Source organism: Carassius carassius, chromosome 7, assembly GCF_963082965.1.
Source record: "Carassius carassius chromosome 7, fCarCar2.1, whole genome shotgun sequence".
Lineage (NCBI taxonomy): Eukaryota > Metazoa > Chordata > Actinopteri > Cypriniformes > Cyprinidae > Carassius > Carassius carassius.
Genome location: NC_081761.1, coordinates 21,155,949 through 21,174,693, shown reverse-complemented (window position 1 = coordinate 21,174,693; position 18,745 = coordinate 21,155,949). Strand labels below are relative to the sequence as shown.

The window sequence follows — 18,745 nt, the reverse complement described above, 5'->3', positions numbered from 1 at the left end:
TGTTATTCAGGACTGCATATGATTTGTTCAGGTTCTTAAAACATTATCTGTTGATGTAAATAATGTATTTGCGTGTGCACCCCAGTCACCTTCAACTCCGGTGTGTGTGTTTGTAGGCTGCCCAGCGCAAGATAAGGGAGATCGTTCAACAGGTCAAACAGCAAGAGCGGAAACAGCAGCAAACAGTGCCAACACCTTCACAACCATCAAAATGATCAGCAGACGCCAGCAAGCAGCAGCTAATGAATGTAGCTCATGAGTGGACAAATCGAAAATCAAGAAACAGGCAAAGGGAGAGAGAGACAGAGCAGGAACCAGAGAGAGACTGATGAAGCTGATGAAGAGGACCAGCAGTTTAAAACAACCAAAGAACTCAAAGCACAAAAACGTTTGGTCATGATGATATGAATGAGGATGATCGAGAACATTTTTCAGGTCAGAGATCTTTTTATGACCATGGACCTGATATTTCATATTGAGCTCTTTTTGTTACTGATTAAGCTGATGTGAGGATTTGTGCACTGTGAAGTAGACTGCTGGAGGAGGTGAATGCACACTGCAGGTAGATTTTATAGGACTTGCAGAGTCTAGTTGTGCATTAGATCTACTAATTTATTAGGAGATATAATAAATTGCACATTAATATTTTAATAAGATTCTAAAAACCGTTCTATATTAGTTTATTCAGCAGAATATTCTTTGGAAACTCATTTTAGGCTATTTAATGTGAGCAATCAGATTTGTTTTTGAGTTTTCTAGAAACAAATTAGTACAGCATGGTAGCTAAAAGCATTAAATGATGTTACAAAGGAACGTACATGTAAAAGAGTGCTTGCTGTGTGCCAGCATTTCACTTCCAGTTCCTCTTTTTCCATTGCTGAGTCTGAGCATTTCTCCTCTGCTTGCTGCCCTGTCCTCTTTTCTCTTTTTTAAAATGATATTGCTTTCTCTTAAATGTTTCCATGTTCCCAACTTATTCCTCACACAGAATAAGAGCTGTCTGTGTGCCAACTGTAAAAAAAAAAAAAAAATACTAAAAACCGAGTCAGTACAGGCCCTAAGGAGAGGTAGATCTAATGTTGATAGCCTGTACTCCCCATGTATTACACCTTACACTACTGTTCTAAAGTTTGTGATTTTTTTTTAAGAAAAAAATTATATTCTGCAATTATGCATTAAATTTATCAAAAGTAAAGACATTTATAATGTTGCAAAAGATTTATATTTTAAAATATTAAAATGTATTAACTTGTATTAACTAAAAGAAGAATCCTGAAAAGGAGTATTGTGGTTTCCTTAAAAATATGAAGCAGTACTTAATATTGTTTTCAACACTGATTATAATAAGAAATGTTTCTTGACATTAGACGGATTTCTGAGGGATCGCGAGACACTGAGGACTAGAGTAATTCAGCTTTGCATCACAGGAATAAATGACTTTTTAAAGTATATTCACATAGAAAATGGGTATTTTAAATTATAGTAATATTGCAGAATATTACAGAAGATTAAAAAAAATCCTACAAGCCTGAACTTTAGAATGGTAGTGTATGCAAATGAGAAAGCTGAATTGCATGTGCAATCTGCACCTTGTCTGTAGGTCGTGTAACGGGAGCCCATGGCGACCTCCTAACACTCGTGAATGTATATGATGCAAATGCCTTCTGCAAACATGTACTTTCTGTGTAGCAAACTTAATTTCTCCCCTCCCCCTCTTATTTCACTTGCTGGGATAAATGTCTATAAATGCATTTTTGACTAAAGAGAAGAGCAAAGCCAAGACAAATGTTTTTTTTTTTAATTGTATGTAAAGACGTCCCATTTTTTCGTAATATATAAAGGTGATAAGATTGGTGAGGGATGACGTCATTAAGCCTTTTAAAGTTTCTCCCAAAAGGCTAATGGAATAAAAAAAATGAATGTGCTGGATATAGGTGACAGCTCGAAAATATTGGTTTTAGTATTTCTTGACTGATAAAATGCAAACAGCCAGCTCTGCAGTACAGTACAGTCATAGAGCGTAACATTGATATAAAGCAACTGATACAACCATGATTGAGACATGAAAATGATATATTGAAAGTCCACGCATCTTTGTGTGAATCAGTACAATATACCGTTCTACCTCAAGAACAAGGTACCTCAATCTGATCTTTTCTCCCTTTTGCATATTTTGTATACCTTGTAAAGCTCTCAAACTTTGAGCATTTTTTATTTTTCTAAATAAAAGTACAAGAAGGAAAAAAAGGGTTAGCTCAAGGCACCAACTTGGCCTGCTTGTTCTTGTGAAAGAGGTGTCAGAAACTGATTGTTGCTTTATGAACCGTTTGACTCAAATGGGCTCTTGAGGTCAATACAACTCTTGGGCAGCTGAACATTTGGGTTGACAAAACTTTTGTTTCTTGCAGTTTGTTTGAACTGACTGGTATATATAGTGTCTAAGAATACATCTTAATCCAACCGTATGCAGTGTTCTTCAACCTGTATTTAGAATGTTATCTACATGTTACTCTGTTACAAATGGGCTCTGTAATTTTGCTCTGTTTTGGAGGTCATATCTGATTGGATGGCCGATAAGTCAGTTTTGAATGTTATTTTAACAGCATATGTGTGTGTTTTTATTATAGGAATAATCTCCAGTTTACTGCTGAATGTTAGCATAACAATATTAGACACAATTGAATTTGATCCTTCTAGTTTGGGTTTCTGTAGTAAAATGTTGCTGTGTCAAATAGGAGGGATGTCCAGCGGTCTCGAGACCATCTCTTCTCATATCATGTACAAAGAAAACATGTACATGAAACCTAGTCTTTGCCGTATTACTTCTGCAGCTGTCTCTGAGTCTGTTTCTCTTCACATTCTGCCATGTTCAAAATGTCTTTATTGTCCACTTGTACCGTGAATACTTCTGGGTGTTTGATAAGCCTGTCTCTTATCTGATCCACTTTTATAGTAATGTCACACAATGTAAAAATGAGTTAACAAACTAATTTTAGATCTGGGCAAAAGGGGGACATATTCCATTGGTATTACTGTTGGCTCTAGCCAAGTGTGGGTGAGTCGGGGACAATATGAGTGTGAGTGAACAATCATGAATACACATCTGTTTTTATGTTTTCTGGAAGGGTCACACTACCCTTCACACGGATATGAGCAATAAAAAGAGTCTTTAAAAATAATGTTTTCTTCATCTTTGTATCAAGATATCAAGTTTACTTGTGTCATCAATAGCGTAAAGATTCTGTGGAAGCTTCTTTCTGCCACAAAAAAAAAAAAGTTATTGATCAATTTGATCTCCAAATTCATATCTTATTACCCAAGATTATAATATATATATATATATATATATATATATATATATATATATATATATATATATATATATATATATATATATATATATATATACATATACATTAAACATTGTCTGAACTATGAGATAAAAAGTCACAATTACCTTAAGTTTTATTGAAACTGACTTCCATAAGAGTGAAAAAGCTAAAGTGAAACCTTCATTTCTATTGGAATATATTACTATATTATCCTGCAGTTATACTGTACTTGCATGCATTTTTACATATAATTGATCAGCATAAAATATGCAACCACAGAACTCTAGAATTAGTTTCTCTAATTTTATTCTGCTTTCTGGTGCCAATATGGTACAACCCGAATTCCGGAAAAGTTGGGACGTTTTTTAAATTTTAATAAAATGAAAACTAAAAGACTTTCAAAATCACATGAGCCAATATTTTATTCACAATAGAACATAGATAACATAGCAAATGTTTAAACTGAGAAAGTTAACAATTTTTTGCACAAAATGAGCTCATTTCAATTTTGATTTCTGCTACAGGTCTCAAAATAGTTGGGACGGGGCATGTTTACCATGGTGTAGCATCTCCTTTTCTTTTCAAAACAGTTTGAAGACGTCTGGGCATTGAGGCTATGAGTTGCTGGAGTTTTGCTGTTGGAATTTGGTCCCATTCTTGCCTTATATAGATTTCCAGCTGCTGAAGAGTTCGTGGTCGTCTTTGACGTATTTTTCGTTTAATGATGCACCAAATGTTCTCTATAGGTGAAAGATCTGGACTGCAGGCAGGCCAGGTTAGCACCCGGACTCTTCTACGACGAAGCCATGCTGTTGTTATAGCTGCAGTATGTGGTTTTGCATTGTCCTGCTGAAATAAACAAGGCCTTCCCTGAAATAGACATTGTTTGGAGGGAAGCATATGTTGCTCTAAAACCTTTATATACCTTTCAGCATTCACAGAGCCTTCCAAAACATGCAAGCTGCCCATACCGTATGCACTTATGCACCCCCATACCATCAGAGATGCTGGCTTTTGAACTGAACGCTGATAACATGCTGGAAGGTCTCCCTCCTCTTTAGCCCGGAGGACACGGCGCCCGTGATTTCCAACAAGAATGTCAAATTTGGACTCGTCTGACCATAAAACACTATTCCACTTTGAAATAGTCCATTTTAAATGAGCCTTGGCCCACAGGACACGACGGCGCTTCTGGACCATGTTCACATATGGCTTCCTTTTTGCATGATAGAGCTTTAGTTGGCATCTGCTGATGGCACGGCGGATTGTGTTTACCGACAGTGGTTTCTGAAAGTATTCCTGGGCCCATTTAGTAATGTCATTGACACAATCATGCCGATGAGTGATGCAGTGTCGTCTGAGAGCCCGAAGACCACGGGCATCCAATAAAGGTCTCCGGCCTTGTCCCTTACGCACAGAGATTTCTCCAGTTTCTCTGAATCTTTTGATGATGTTATGCACTGTAGATGATGAGATTTGCAAAGCCTTTGCAATTTGACGTTGAGGAACATTGTTTTTAAAGTTTTCACAGATTGGAGAGCCTCTGCCCATCTTTACTTCTGAGAGACTCTGCTTCTCTAAGACAAAGCTTTTATAGCTAATCATGTTACAGACCTGATATCAATTAACTTAATTAATCACTAGATGTTCTCCCAGCTGAATCTTTTCAAAACTGCTTGCTTTTTTAGCCATTTGTTGCCCCCTTGCCAACTTTTTTGAGACCTGTAGCAGGCATTAAATTTTAAATGAGCTAATTAAGTGGATAAAAGTGTAAAATTTCTCAGTTTAAACATTTGCTACGTTATCTATGTTCTATTGTGAATAAAATATTGGCTCATGTGATTTGAAATTCCTTTAGTTTTCATTTTATTAAAATTTACAAAACGTCCCAACTTTTCCGGAATTCGGGTTGTATGATTATATCACTCATTTCAGCAATTTTACCATGCATACATCCGTTCCACAGAATTTAACATATAGGTTACAATAAGATGTTAAATGGTTTCAAATGTTTTTATTATTGACTTTTTAAGTACGTCTTAGTTGTGAAAAAGCAGTTATAACTTGGTTATAATAGAATTATAATGTTCAAGCACTCAATCAGCAGTTTTTAATGCAAAAACTAAACCTTAACTTATGTACACATTAAGACATTGATTTATTTTTCCATAAATAGCTTAAAACATGCAGTCATTACTTAATAAAGTAGCACCTGTAGATGCAATTCATGAAATTGCTGTGGAAATGATTTAACAGCAATAGAATTTAGAGTTTCTGTGACATTCTGATAATTGATACATTCATGGCACAGTTAACCACAAACTAATGATCAGTACAAATGTGTACTGATCCCATTTTATGCTTTAAATTTAAATACACTGCACTAATACTGCCTTACTGTCCAAAACAAGTCATTAGTGGGACATGTGCAAATATAACAAAGTAAGTTGTATATGTACTGTATGATCAAGTCCGTTATCAAGCCCTGAATGTATTGTGCAACTCCAAAAGATTTAGTATATGATCAGTTCACAAGTCTATATTAACTTGCAAATAAAAGAACTCCCTGATATTAGGATGCTTGAGGATCACAAATATAATATCTAATAATCTTTAAAAAATAACTTTAGTGGTATGCACCTTATTTTTCAGTGCAGAAGTAAGCTGTTTTTTTTTTAATCTGATTCATTAGCTTGTATAGGTAATAACAAGTGCAGTATGCAGTAACAAGTGTCTATAATTACTACATTATGTTGAATGAATATTACAATAATGACATGGTATGCCTCGCACATTCAAGTTACAAATAGTTGCATCTCTTTTTAAGTGAATAAAAAGTTTGATACAGTATAGGTAAATCTGTAGTACTACTTTTAAATAAAAATAAATGTATATAATAATTTTTTTTATGTTCAGGTCTTGAGCAGAAAGTTTAAATTTACATGTTTTAATCCGAATTAGTTTTTTTTTTATAAATTAATTTATTTCGGTTAACTGAGCAATATTAAATAATAGTTTTGACTTGAATAAAACCAGATAATTAGATTTGATCATTTTAGGTTACTACTTTATCAGTGTCCATTTAGAGGACAAAGTAACTAATCATTAGTTCTATTTTGGTAAAATGTGTAAACACTCAAAAACACATGGAACTTACAGTTATTTTCAGTTTCCACAACTGAATAAAACCATAAATGCACACAAACTTCAAACAAACGTGGTCACTAAACATCATTTGAAAACACAAGTAAATATTTTAGCTTCAATAAAAAAAACTAGGCTAGGCTGTCAGATTAATTTTTTCCTATATAATGAGGCAATGTCCAATATTATATATGTAACATCAGCAATCTGAGTGTGTTCTCTTTTAAGACATTAATAGTCTCTTCATTATAGACATTCGGTAATTAATATTCTCTATTTCTGTCCATGTCGGTTCCACTCTGCATTCAGACATTCATAACCAAATCCTCAGCTGTGACTCCAGACCAATGATCAGTCCCACATCAACAGGCTGCAGTCTCTTCTTCTGTGTGTCTTTGGTTCATCTAGTCTTGCGATCGTTCAGGACCTTTTGGTGTCCATTAGGTTCCAGGCCATCAAGTTTGAGGTGGGCCTGACTATAGTGGCGGATCAGAGCTCCAGGAAGCAGAGCCACACATGCGATCAACAAGAGCTGAAACAGGATCCTCCAAGAAAAGATGTCGTCCAAAGACTGGATCTCAGACAATATGGCACCCGTACGGACACAGATAAAATTATAAGGGATTAGACCTGGGAAGAAAATAAGCATTTAAGATCATGAGGGTTGTTTTTCTCCAGAAGCTGTATTTTTACTTAATAATTGTTTAGATTCTGGCCACCTAAAAACTATAGAAGGTCAAAATGGAATCATTAGGAAAATTTAGTAAAAAACAAAAACAGTGAGGAATTGCAGTGGATTGTAAGTACACCTATGACATAAAAAAATCCATGAATGTATAACTGAATATGTACTGTAAGCTCACCAATGAGGATGGAGAAAAAGAAAATGGTGATGGGGATGTTGAGGATTGGAGAGGTGACATTCAGAAACCAGTTTGGTGTCATGGGAAAGAACCGCAGAAAGAGCAAGAAGAACAACAAACTACTCCTGTTCTCTTCCACCTAACAGAGAGAGATTCATCATGTGCTCATATTGAAAATAATGATTATGATCAAGGTTGCCAAACTGAGATACTTTTAAACATATATTTATAATCAAAAAGTATCCCTTACAAAATATATACATACTTTGGGATCATTTTATGAAGTATACTGAAGTACTATACAGTATTCCATGTACTATGTATACTAAAATCAATATAGTAGGACTTGCAGACTTGCAAGTGAACTGTTTCAGTACTACTTTGGATGTAAATTGGCCCACATTTTAGTTTATAAATGTATACACTTTAATGTACTTTAAGCATAATTGAAGTAAACTTTGAGTACACAAGGTTTTTCCTGTATCGTAAATATACTGTGAACTACAAGTGAACAAATTCTGTTATAATGCTAGTTTACTAGTAACATCTATCCCACTAGTTTATAAAAGTACAAGTATACTCTCTCAGTAAATTAATTAACAGAAAGTTTTTATGCTGCAAATTTATATATGTGTATTCAACATTTTATAGTTTACATTGAAATAAATGAAATCAGCCAAATGTCTGTTTATATGATGTCCAAAAAGATCAGGTTTAGTTCCACCTATGTACTATTTACTCTAGCTATTCCACTTGGGTTACACTTTATTTTAAGGTTTCCTTGTTACAGTGTAAATATACATTTAATCACAGTTGTGCTGTGGAGACTGCTATTCTTTAGAATTGAAATGCACAGTATAAACAAGCAAAATGTTTTGACTATTTTAAGAACATTCATTAATGGAAAATCCCTCTATCATGTGTTTAACACCCAGAGGTGACCCACCATTCTCTGCAGCATGGCAACCTTCTCAGGGAAGAGCCTTACGATGTGGCGTTTGCCAAATGTACGGGACAGCAGGTAGCAGTTGGTGGAACCCACAGTAGTCAAAGTGCAGGCGATGAGGAGTCCATGCCATGGCCCAAATAATGCCCCCGCCAGCATGTTCTAGACACGACAAGAAAAACTGACAGTAAAGGCTTTTTTATTAGGTCGTCAGCTACATAGTCATATTATATATAAATAACTGTACTGTTTGTATATTTATTGTCCCTTGTGAAAAAGAAGTACATTTAGTCATTTAGCAGATTATTTTATTTAAAGCAGCTTAAAAATGAGAACAATGGAAGGACATGATATGCAAAAGAGAGCAATGACATGCAAGTACTATGAAAAGTCTCAGTTAGCCTAACGCAGTGCACGTAGCAAGTTTTTTTTTATTATATAAAAAATAAAAATAAAAACAGAATAGAAAAGGAATAGAACAAGCTAGTGTTTTTTTAACAAGCAGTAAATGAATAGAGTGCAAGTCTGAAAGTAAAAAGAGTAAAAGTCTTCAAAATTTTTTAAAGAATAGAATTAGAATAGAGATTGCTTGAGTTAGAGGGTCAAATAAAGATGGAAGAGATGTGTTTTAGCCATTTCTTGAAGATGGCTAAAGATTCAACTGCTTGGATTGAGTTGGGCAGGTCACCAGGAGGGAACAGTTAAAGTAAAAATCTGTGAAAATGATTTTGTGCCTCTTTGGGATGGCAATATAATGCTATGTTCACCTGCAGAATGTAAGCTTCTAGAGATCACATAAGTTTGTAAGGTAAAGGGGTGCAAAGCCAGGGGTGGTTTTGTAGGCAAACATTATTTGCTTGAATTTTATGTGAGCAGCTATTGGTAGCCAATGCAAATTGATAAACAGTGGAGTGATGTGCATTTTTTTCGTGCATCTTGCTGCCATGTTCTGGATTAACTGTAAAGGTTTGATAGAACTGACTGGAAGACCTGCCAAGAGAGCATTGCAATAGTCCAGTCTGGAAAGAACAAGAGCTTGAACAAGGAGTTGTGAAGCATGTTCTAAAAGAAAGGGCCTGATCTTCCTGATGTTGAACAAAGCAAATCTGCAGGACCGGGTAGTTTTAGCAACGTCATCTGAGAAAGTCAGCTGATCATCAATCAGGTTTCTGGCTGTTTTTGAAGGATTTTTGGTTGACGTGCCACACTGGATGGAAAAATTGTGATGAAATGATGGGTTTGATAAAACCACCAGCGGTTTTGTCTTGGCAAGGTTGAGTTGAAGGTGATGGTCCTTAATCCAGCAAGAAATGTCTGTTAGACAAGTTGACATGCGAACGGTTATCATTGGATCATTAGAAAGGAATGAGAGGAAGAGATGAGTGTCATCAGCATGATATGAAAAGGCATCTTCCTGATTGACAGAATCTAATGCCATGTAGACAGAGAAGTGGTCCAGGAACTGAGCCCTGAGGCACTCCAGTAGTTAGATGTTGGGACTTGGACACCTCACCTCTCCAAGATACCTTGAAGGACCTATCTGAGAGGTAATATTTAAACCACTGGAATATATATATGGTTATATATATTTATTACATATTAGTAATGATCTAGCCGCAATTTAGTACCATTATTACTATGTACTAGTCAGCACATCAGAATTAGTAAACTTTAAAGCATTATTAAAACATAATGAATTAAAATGTACATTATTTAGTTTTTTTAATTGTTAAGAAACTGTCATGAAAGTGTACTCTCTTTATATTTTGTGACCTTTCATTAATTTATTAGTTGCATGTACAGTTTATATACTTTTAAGAATTAAAACTACACTATAAGTGCACATTCAATTCAATTAAGCATACTTTTAGAGAAACTGGTTATAAAGCTTTTATTTCAGTCTAATGACGTGTTTTCAAGCAGGTCTACTACTAGTTTCACAGAGTAGACCTCTGTTACCAACCAAAAAGGATGAGCCTGGAATGGCGAAGGACTGCTTGTAGAGGTAGGCACTGCAAAAGAGGATGAACACATATCCAGTGTGTTCCGTCTTATAGAACTTCAGCAGCTCAGCTAGTTCCCTCAGCTCATCCAGATCAGATGGGAACTTCAACCTGGAGAAAATATAAGACATTGTTGGATCAGTTAAATAATGGCACTGAACTTGCATTTTTATCTTGTAATGTCTAACAGGTTGGCTGTCCTTTTCCTATCAACCCAATTGCTTTCCCTTCCAAAACCAGCAGAGACTGAAATAAGATGGAGGAAGATAATTATACTCAATATATTGAGTGGATACTGTGGGCTTAAGTTATGTATTTAATACATTTATTTCATACTAAGAATTGTTTAAATTTTATTAAAATTTTTCCTTTCTCTTTGGAATGTTACAAGCTCTTGGTGAATAAAGAAGATTACCGACCTACCTAAAACAGCTCATTCTAACACGCCCAACATGTCTACGTCACAATGTGGGAAGATTTGCATAACACTGCCCAAATGTTCACGCAAAGAAAGGTGTAACTTTGATTCTCCCTGTTGCCACCGGTGCCATGTTGGGGAGACTCTGTGTTTCGTTGTGAAATCGAAACTACTTTGTTTGGACTTCCAAAAGAGGACACAACTAGAAATCATTAAGTTAAATGATTGTTTAAATAATGTTTAGGTTGATTCAGTTATATTAAATACAATTTCTGACTTAAATGAAAAGTATATTTAAATGGCTGCAGTTCATTCATTTATTTATTTTTTTCTAAGTTTGTCCAAAAATATCATAATTTACTCGCCTTGATGCTTGCTTAAACCTGCGTGACTTTGTTTCATCTGTTAAACAAAGATATTTGAAAAATGCTGAGAACCAAACAATGGAGGTTTAGGATGACATGAGGGGGTGAGTAAATTATGAATTTTTAATAATCTAAATGTTTCATTGTTCCCTACATATTAAAATGTATTACATAAACATCTTTTACATGACCGTATAAATATATTAATAATTGGTAATTCGTATAAATCCGTGTATTTAGGCTCAGTATTATTAAATAACATTTTTGATTTAAAGCCAGGTTCCTTAAATCTTTAGGTTTGCATTGGTTTTAAGTACACAACAGACTTGAAATGACCGAAAGGATTCTTGAAAATGGTTGAAGACACTAACCTGTCAGCAAGATGAGACAGAAAGACCAAAATCTGCCCTCAGCATGCGTGAAGGAATGAAATATGATACACCAACTGGACAGAAATAGCCTCTCAGCTGTGGAAATACACTAGTGTGTGTGTGTGGATTGGCTGTACTCAGTGACCAGACTGTTTAAAACATCTTCAAACACACCTAACATGATCATCAATAAATATGTGGATGTACCAGATACTGGATTTCTCGTGTCGTGGTTACTGGGCTCTTTCCAGCAGATGAATCACATCGTGCGCAGTCGTGAGTAATCTAAGCTCCTTAATGTCATCCCCGGGGTAATTTGGGCACGCAAAGGGGCAGTATTCCCCACCCATGTGCCAGAGGTTTTAATTTCACATACGTACCCAGTGTGAGGAATATAAACATGTGATATGCTCCATTCTGAGCGCACACTGAGTATGTTCCCACTAGTACAACAATATAAGAGCCTTAAGTGCACGAGACCGACATTAATCAAAACACTTTTTTGAAAAGTGCTGACATGTTCTCCTTAAAACAGCTGATTTTATGGCTATACCACTGTAAAACATGATACATGCACATACTGTATTAAGTATGTACACAAAATGTCCCTCATCAGCAGATATTCTCCAGGGAACAGAGGAGTGAGCTAATCAAGACATGAACCAAGACATACAGGTCACAAGACACTATGGAAAGTTCAGATCTTTGGAAGGAATGTGTTAATGGCAGACAGAGCAGATCCGTTACCCAATTTGAAACTTCAGTGTCCTTTCCACTATTTTTGTTATTATAAATATCTGGATGACTTCAGAAAGTGACATATAGTATACTGTTAGCACAAATGGCTTTTGAGACCTCTCTCCTTTTTTTATTCATGTAATTTATTTTAGCTTGTCATGTCAGACATACATGTCAAGTCAAGTCACCTTTATTTACATAGCACTTTTAACAATGCAGATTGTTTCAAAGCAGCTTTACAGTATTAAATAGGAAAATAGTGCCAATAATGCTAAAGGAGAATAGTAAACACTCAATATTCAGTTAAAGGCAAGTTCATCAATTCAGTGAATTCAATGATGTCATCATCCAGCTCAGTTCAGTTTAAATAGAATCTGTGCAATCAAGTTGATGATATTTCTGGATATTAAGTGTCCCCAACTAAGCAAGCCATAGGCGACAGCGGCAATGAACCAAAACTCCATCGGTGGATTATGTATGCATATGTAACATGTCACATATGAATGCTCCAGATATCTCTTTCTTTCCCTCCTCCTCTATATTGCACATCTCAGCAAATTCAGGGGGTTTCAAGACACTCCAGAAGGCAGTTGTCTGATCTTATAACTGTCACCTCATGCCCTCTGCCAGGCTCCAATTCTGAGACATGACTGCTAATGTTGATTTGCATTCAGAGCAGACAAAGTAATAATCAATGGAGAATTTAATAAATTAATAATTAAAATAATTATATGAAAAAATTACATGATAGGCTCCAGTGTCCCCTGGATTCTTTCAAAAGACAAGCGGTTTGGAAAATGGATTTTTTTTTAAAGCAAGGATGTATTAAATTGATCAAAAGTAATAAGATTTTAAACAATACTATATTCACATATTTCCTTATAGTGGAAAAAAAAATTTTCTAGTCAGTCTGATACACTGAATATTGTTCCACACATATACTATAAACATACACTACTGTTAGAGACTACAGGACCTACAGGACTGTGACTGGAACTAGGGGGTCTCAGACTCCTTAATTCACTCATTGCATACAGTCACACAACATGCAAAGCAGACAGTATCTGAGAATCAGATGCATAATAAGAACTGAGGATCAGTTCCTTTAGGTGCCTGCCAAGGACACATGAGAGGACGGATGAAACATTAAAGAAGAAAAAGAGTTTTGCTGCATTAAGGATCTATGATTTCCCCCACCACACAGAGCTGCTCACATCGAATAAATTAACGCTGATGAGGAAAGAGCACAGGGCAAACAGGAGCTGAATGTTTGCCACCATCAGAGAATAACTGCCAAAGCTTCTCACTTTCTACAGTACAAATCCATCTCTCTCTCATTCTCTCTAATTTTATTTCTTATTCTTCCATTACTTCTTCTCAGAAATGAGATGAGGGTGTATATTATAATAAATAAACCAATACTGAGTCAAATTGACATGCAGGCAAATATGGAAGAATGTGAAATTAATGAAGATAGAGAGAACTAATAAAAAAGAATGAGGGAATTGTTCCACAGGTGAATGGGAGCATAAACAGCACTGCAGATGCTTCTCCTAGAAACAGTGTGAACTTACTGCTTCACTGTAACATGCATGAGTTTAATACGATGACTATGCATCATCCAATATATTATTAATGGAAAAAACTGGAAACATCTTTGAGTTCAGTTATAGCAAAAATTCCACTATACAAGAAGCCCTCTGGACAAATATGTAAATCACAGTTTAGTTAAATAATTGAATACATGACAGAAAAATCATGTCACTGAATCCCAATCAAATAGATACTTTTACAAGGTTAACTTGCTGAAGTAATTCAGATAGGCCTACATTTTTTAATGAAGAGATGCAACAGATTATAATTCAGATTAGACTATGGTTATGGTTAATAAGATAGTTGTAATAATAATATTAAACTGTACATTTGTAATTAGTATTAAAAAAATCCTGTCCAAAAATAGTAAAAAATAAACGATTACTTAAAAAATAAAAAACGGCACGAGCGAATCGTTTAGACAGGTCCTGTGATTCACAAAACCGGTCTAAACGATTCGCTCATGAATCGTTGATCGTTCATATTTCGAGTGCGATTTATCTTAATAATATTAGTGGTAGATGCAAACCTGTGCAACCAATTAAGTAAAAAATAAATAAATAAAAAAGATCCAATTAAAAATAAAAATTCATAACAAGTTTAACCTTAAATTTTAATTTCATTTATGTATGTTGTGTAGCTTTGATTGTGTGAAATAATTTCCCATTTCGTCATTTGTTGTTTCCACATGTAAGATTATTAAAATAACATATTCAGATGTTTAGCTTACTTGTAGCTAGTGTGTTAATTAAACACTAGGCTATATTTAACAGACCATTGTACAGTTAAAAGATAATTAATTCTGCTAGGCTACTAACAATAACACAAGTAGGAATAACTGCTCACAAAACAAAACAAAGTAGCGACGGTATGATTCTACCTGAGTTCTTCCTCCCGTGGTTCATCGGCGGTGTGTTCAGGCTGAGCGTCGTGAAGACGGGCGGCACGCGGACCCGGCGGCAGGGACGCAGACAGCAGATACAAGTAAAAACTTGCCGCGGCCACCAAGGCAATTAAACCCCAGACTGAGCGCATAGTCCCGGACTAGGTCTGTCTAAAAACGACGCTGTTGTACTTGCTGCTACACCTGTTAAATAGCAGATCCGGTCAGTGGGCCGTTTATACATGTTACGTCTCCAGCCCATGCAAGTACGTGGACCTACTGTATTCCAACAAGTCAGAGTCAGTGAAGCCCCTCGTGAGGGTGGACCCCCATGTCACATGAGACACCCAAAAATATGAGTCCATGGTGTGGGAACTGTGGGAAAGGTATGTGTAACTTATGTAACAAAATATTATTATTAGAGGCTGCATCAGTTTTGTCAGTGCGTTGTTTTCAGAGCGGCAGAGTAATACCTGGCATCCAAAAATGAAATTGCACCATGGTTTTTAAGTCACTATATTTATAAGGCATGAGCAGGTCATTACCTTCTAGAAAACAGTAAGTGCACTGTCTTACACAGTATTTATTTATTTATTTATTTAAAAGTCAAATGCACATATTTACTTGTGAGCAGGATGGTGTAGTTCAAAGCTTAGTAGGCTATTTGTTATTGAAAGAACTGAAAGAAAAAATATAACAAAATTTAGACACCACATACAGTGCCCTCCGTACATATTGGAACAGTAAAGACAAAATTGCTTTCTCTGCTGTGGAGTCAAGACATTTGGCAATATGATTTAAAGATGAATATGCGACAAAACTACAGAATGTCACATTTTATTATTAGGTCTTTCGACACATACACGTTTTACCAAATAAAAATGACAGCACTTTTAGAGTTCATCCCACTATTTGATGTGCGCATAAGTATTGGAACAGTTGAATTTAAGGCAGCTGTAAAAGATTAAAAGCTAATATTTAGTTTCAGATCCCTCGCATGTAATCAGAGCAGTGAGTCTGCAACCCATAGACATCAGCAGACTCTTGGTCTTATGCTTTGACATGCTTTTCCCCAGCTTTTAATGCAGCCAATTCCAACTTTTGCTTGTTTTGGGGAGTTTCTGTCTTAAGTCTCCTCTTCAGCTGGTGAAATAAAATTGTCAATCGGATTTAAATCTGGAGATTGATTTGGGCAATCTAAGACTTTACATTTCTTTGCCCTGATAAAGTACTTGACTGAACTGGCAGGGTGTTTTGGGTCATTGTCTTGATCCAATATGAAGTGCTTTCTTATTAGTTTGAGGGCATTTTCTTGAATATTGGTAGCAAGATGATTTTGTACCCTTCCAAATTCATTCTACTACTGCCATCATACATCATTAAAATGAAGAGGTCCTGTTCTAGAGACACCCATGCATGCCCATGCCATCACACCACCTCCACCAAGTTTACAAATGAGGTTGTATGCTCAGGATCATTTGCAGTTCACTTTTTTCTCCACACTTTTGCTTTCCAATCACTTAGATAAAGGTTCATTTTTGTCTCATCAGCCCATCAACTCAGTTCCAAAACTCTACTGGCTCACATTTGTGAAGAATCTTGTCTTTCTATTGTGCTGATCAGAGGTTTGCATCTTGCTGTGTAGCTTCTGTAATTCTGTCATATTCTCTTGCGGACTGTAGATTGACAGAGCATCACCCCAGCTTTCTGGAGGTTGTTGGTGATTTTACAGACATGTATTTTAGGGTTCATTTTCACAGTTTTACACAGCAAACAGAACAATTTTGTCTTTACTGTTCCAATACTTATTGGAGGGCACTGTATGCACATAATGCACTAAACAATGTATAATATGAAGTATTAAAGTCAAATGTGCAAAAATCTTATTTTACAATCTGATCATGCAAAGGGAATTATTTTCTCTATATTAAAATACAAGATATTAGGAATAGTAGGAGTAGGAATAGTAGTACTATAAATTAAAAAAAATTATGATTATAAAAGTATGAGACTCTAATAATGTAAAGAACATCAATTAATAAAATAATGCCATTTTAAAAAGTGGAATGAGCACTGTAAATGAGAAACATAATGGGGTTTACTCAATTTCCATAAACTGTTAATTGGCAAAGAACATCTGTTCCAAGTATTCTGTAGAAAGAGAGGGAAAGGGTAGAACAAATTTTGATAGCATAGAACCAGTTTTACTCAGATAAAGTGAAAATTGCGAAAAGGGATCTTATACTGACAAATTTCATTACATTATACTGTAAATGTATGCCAGTCTTAGTTTTTTCTACCATTTTCAAAAGTTTTGCACTCTTGAGGCAACAACCTCGTTCTCATGTCTTTTAGTGGAGGACTACAAAAGGTTATTCTATTTTGTTACCACATGATGGCAGAGTTGCCTTCATTATCAAAAGCCCAAACAGTTGTCAACACAGGGAGGTTTTTGGAAAGATTTGTAATTATTATCTATAATATTGTGTTTAATAGACAAGTAGCTTACCCAAACTGTTGCTCAGTTATAAAGATATGAAATATGTAAAGTGATCTTAGTAAAATGAGCTGTTTCAGAAATTGCATACTGCATGAATGTGTGTAGTATGAATTAAATTTGGACAATCTACATCCATCATGTTGTCATTGTCATGTGACATACAGTGTTGCTTCACTTTCATTCACAAATCCTCCCCTGTGGCCTCATGGGATAGTAAGTATCCATCAGATATGCATTTCAGAATCTAACCAGAAATATTTTTTGACTTTTCAACTACTGTTTTATAAATACCTGAATTTTTGACATACTAATCTCTTCACTGTTTTTCGCTTACTGTATAGTATGGGAGTGTACATATTTTGACTCAGCTATGCTGTGATTTCATCAAGTATAACATGCCCTTGGATCAAGATCCTTGCGTAATAATATTTCTTTAAGGTTTTAGGTTTTATGAAGAAGCTGCAGTTAGGGATTCTAATCAACAAATTATTTCTTTCTAATTTTACAGGCTATTGTTGTTTAGGGTACATTTAGGGTAAGGGAAAAGTACTATGTTAGGAATATAAGTTAGTTTGTTTGACAGCATTACGTTGATTCAAAAAGACCTTGGCACTACTAAGGCAAGAAAAAAAAGAGAGTGAGAGACGTTTATATGTTTAATTAATGATCCCCTTGAGAAAGCCATTTCATCATCAAAGATTTAAATAACCTTCCCAGAATACTGCAGAGGCAGATTCATTGATAAAATTCTGCTGTCTGTAGACTGCTGTGTAAATTCTCCACAGAGGTGCCATGCCTGACTGGGAATTAGAGATTGATTGAGATTAGGCACATTTGTTTCCACGTTTTCACGATTGGTTGAGGATCTCCTGATTTGTATTATGTGGAACATCTCTAATCAATTGAACCCGTTCATTGATGGGTAGTTTGAATGCATGTGGTGGACACACACACACAGCAGACTTTGAGTGGATTTATTGATTTGTCTTTGTGGACTCACAAATTTGCCATTGATATTAATCAGTGACACAAAAGAAAAACTGTGAGATTGCAGTTTGAGTCACTCAGAAGAAGGAATGATTCAGAATAAGGAATTATTCAACAACTTTTTCCAGGAAAGAGAGTGATGATGTTTTTGCTTGTCCAAGTCTGTGCCAATGTGATGTAGCCTCAGATACGAGCTCGATGCCTTTCACACTGATAAGAGAGAGAGCAGAAGATGAAGGGATTCAGATGCGATTAAAGAGAAATAGGTGCACTCTCAGCTCATTTCGACTGTCCTCTTTACAGGGCACAGTTAGCTTTAAAAGGACATCTAATGCAGGAGGCTGTCAGACAGACAGAGGGAATGCTGATAGATATGGACAAGGAAGAAACAAGAAAGATAAATTCTTGATGTGAAAAGAGATCTTTTATTAATGAGTCTTTAAAAAAGACCAGTTGAATAACTCATCTTAAAGAATTTGTTCATCCAAAAATAAAAATGATGTTATTTTTAACTCACCTTCATGATATTCACCTTCAGACATTATTTCGTATATGGGTTAACATTTGAAAATGTATGCAAAAGCACCATAAATTGTTGTCTA

At 35.5% G+C, this 18,745-nt stretch overlaps 2 protein-coding genes across 6 annotated transcripts in view; one reads left to right on the top strand and one right to left on the bottom strand.

Annotated features, from left to right (window-relative positions):
- The window catches only part of igf2bp2b (insulin-like growth factor 2 mRNA binding protein 2b), a 36,694-nt gene extending 33,519 nt beyond the window's left edge, over window positions 1-3,175 (top strand). For all 5 annotated transcript variants that reach the window (XM_059554159.1, XM_059554162.1, XM_059554158.1 and 2 more), the window contains one exon: window positions 117-3,175. In XM_059554159.1, the coding sequence (XP_059410142.1) occupies window positions 117-215 (99 nt within the window). In that variant the 3' untranslated portion in view covers window positions 216-3,175. The remainder of the gene's footprint in view (window positions 1-116) is intronic.
- A 2,357-nt stretch (window positions 3,176-5,532) lies between these two features.
- Window positions 5,533-14,963, bottom strand: LOC132143087 (transmembrane protein 41A-B-like). The gene is made up of 5 exons (XM_059553241.1): window positions 14,654-14,963; window positions 10,249-10,399; window positions 8,286-8,447; window positions 7,340-7,478; window positions 5,533-7,106 (listed from the first exon to the last, which is right to left on the bottom strand). Exons 1-5 carry the CDS (start codon window positions 14,806-14,808, stop codon window positions 6,877-6,879), a joined length of 837 nt encoding a protein of 278 aa, XP_059409224.1. The 5' UTR covers window positions 14,809-14,963; the 3' UTR covers window positions 5,533-6,876.
- Between the last annotated feature and the right edge of the window lie 3,782 nt (window positions 14,964-18,745).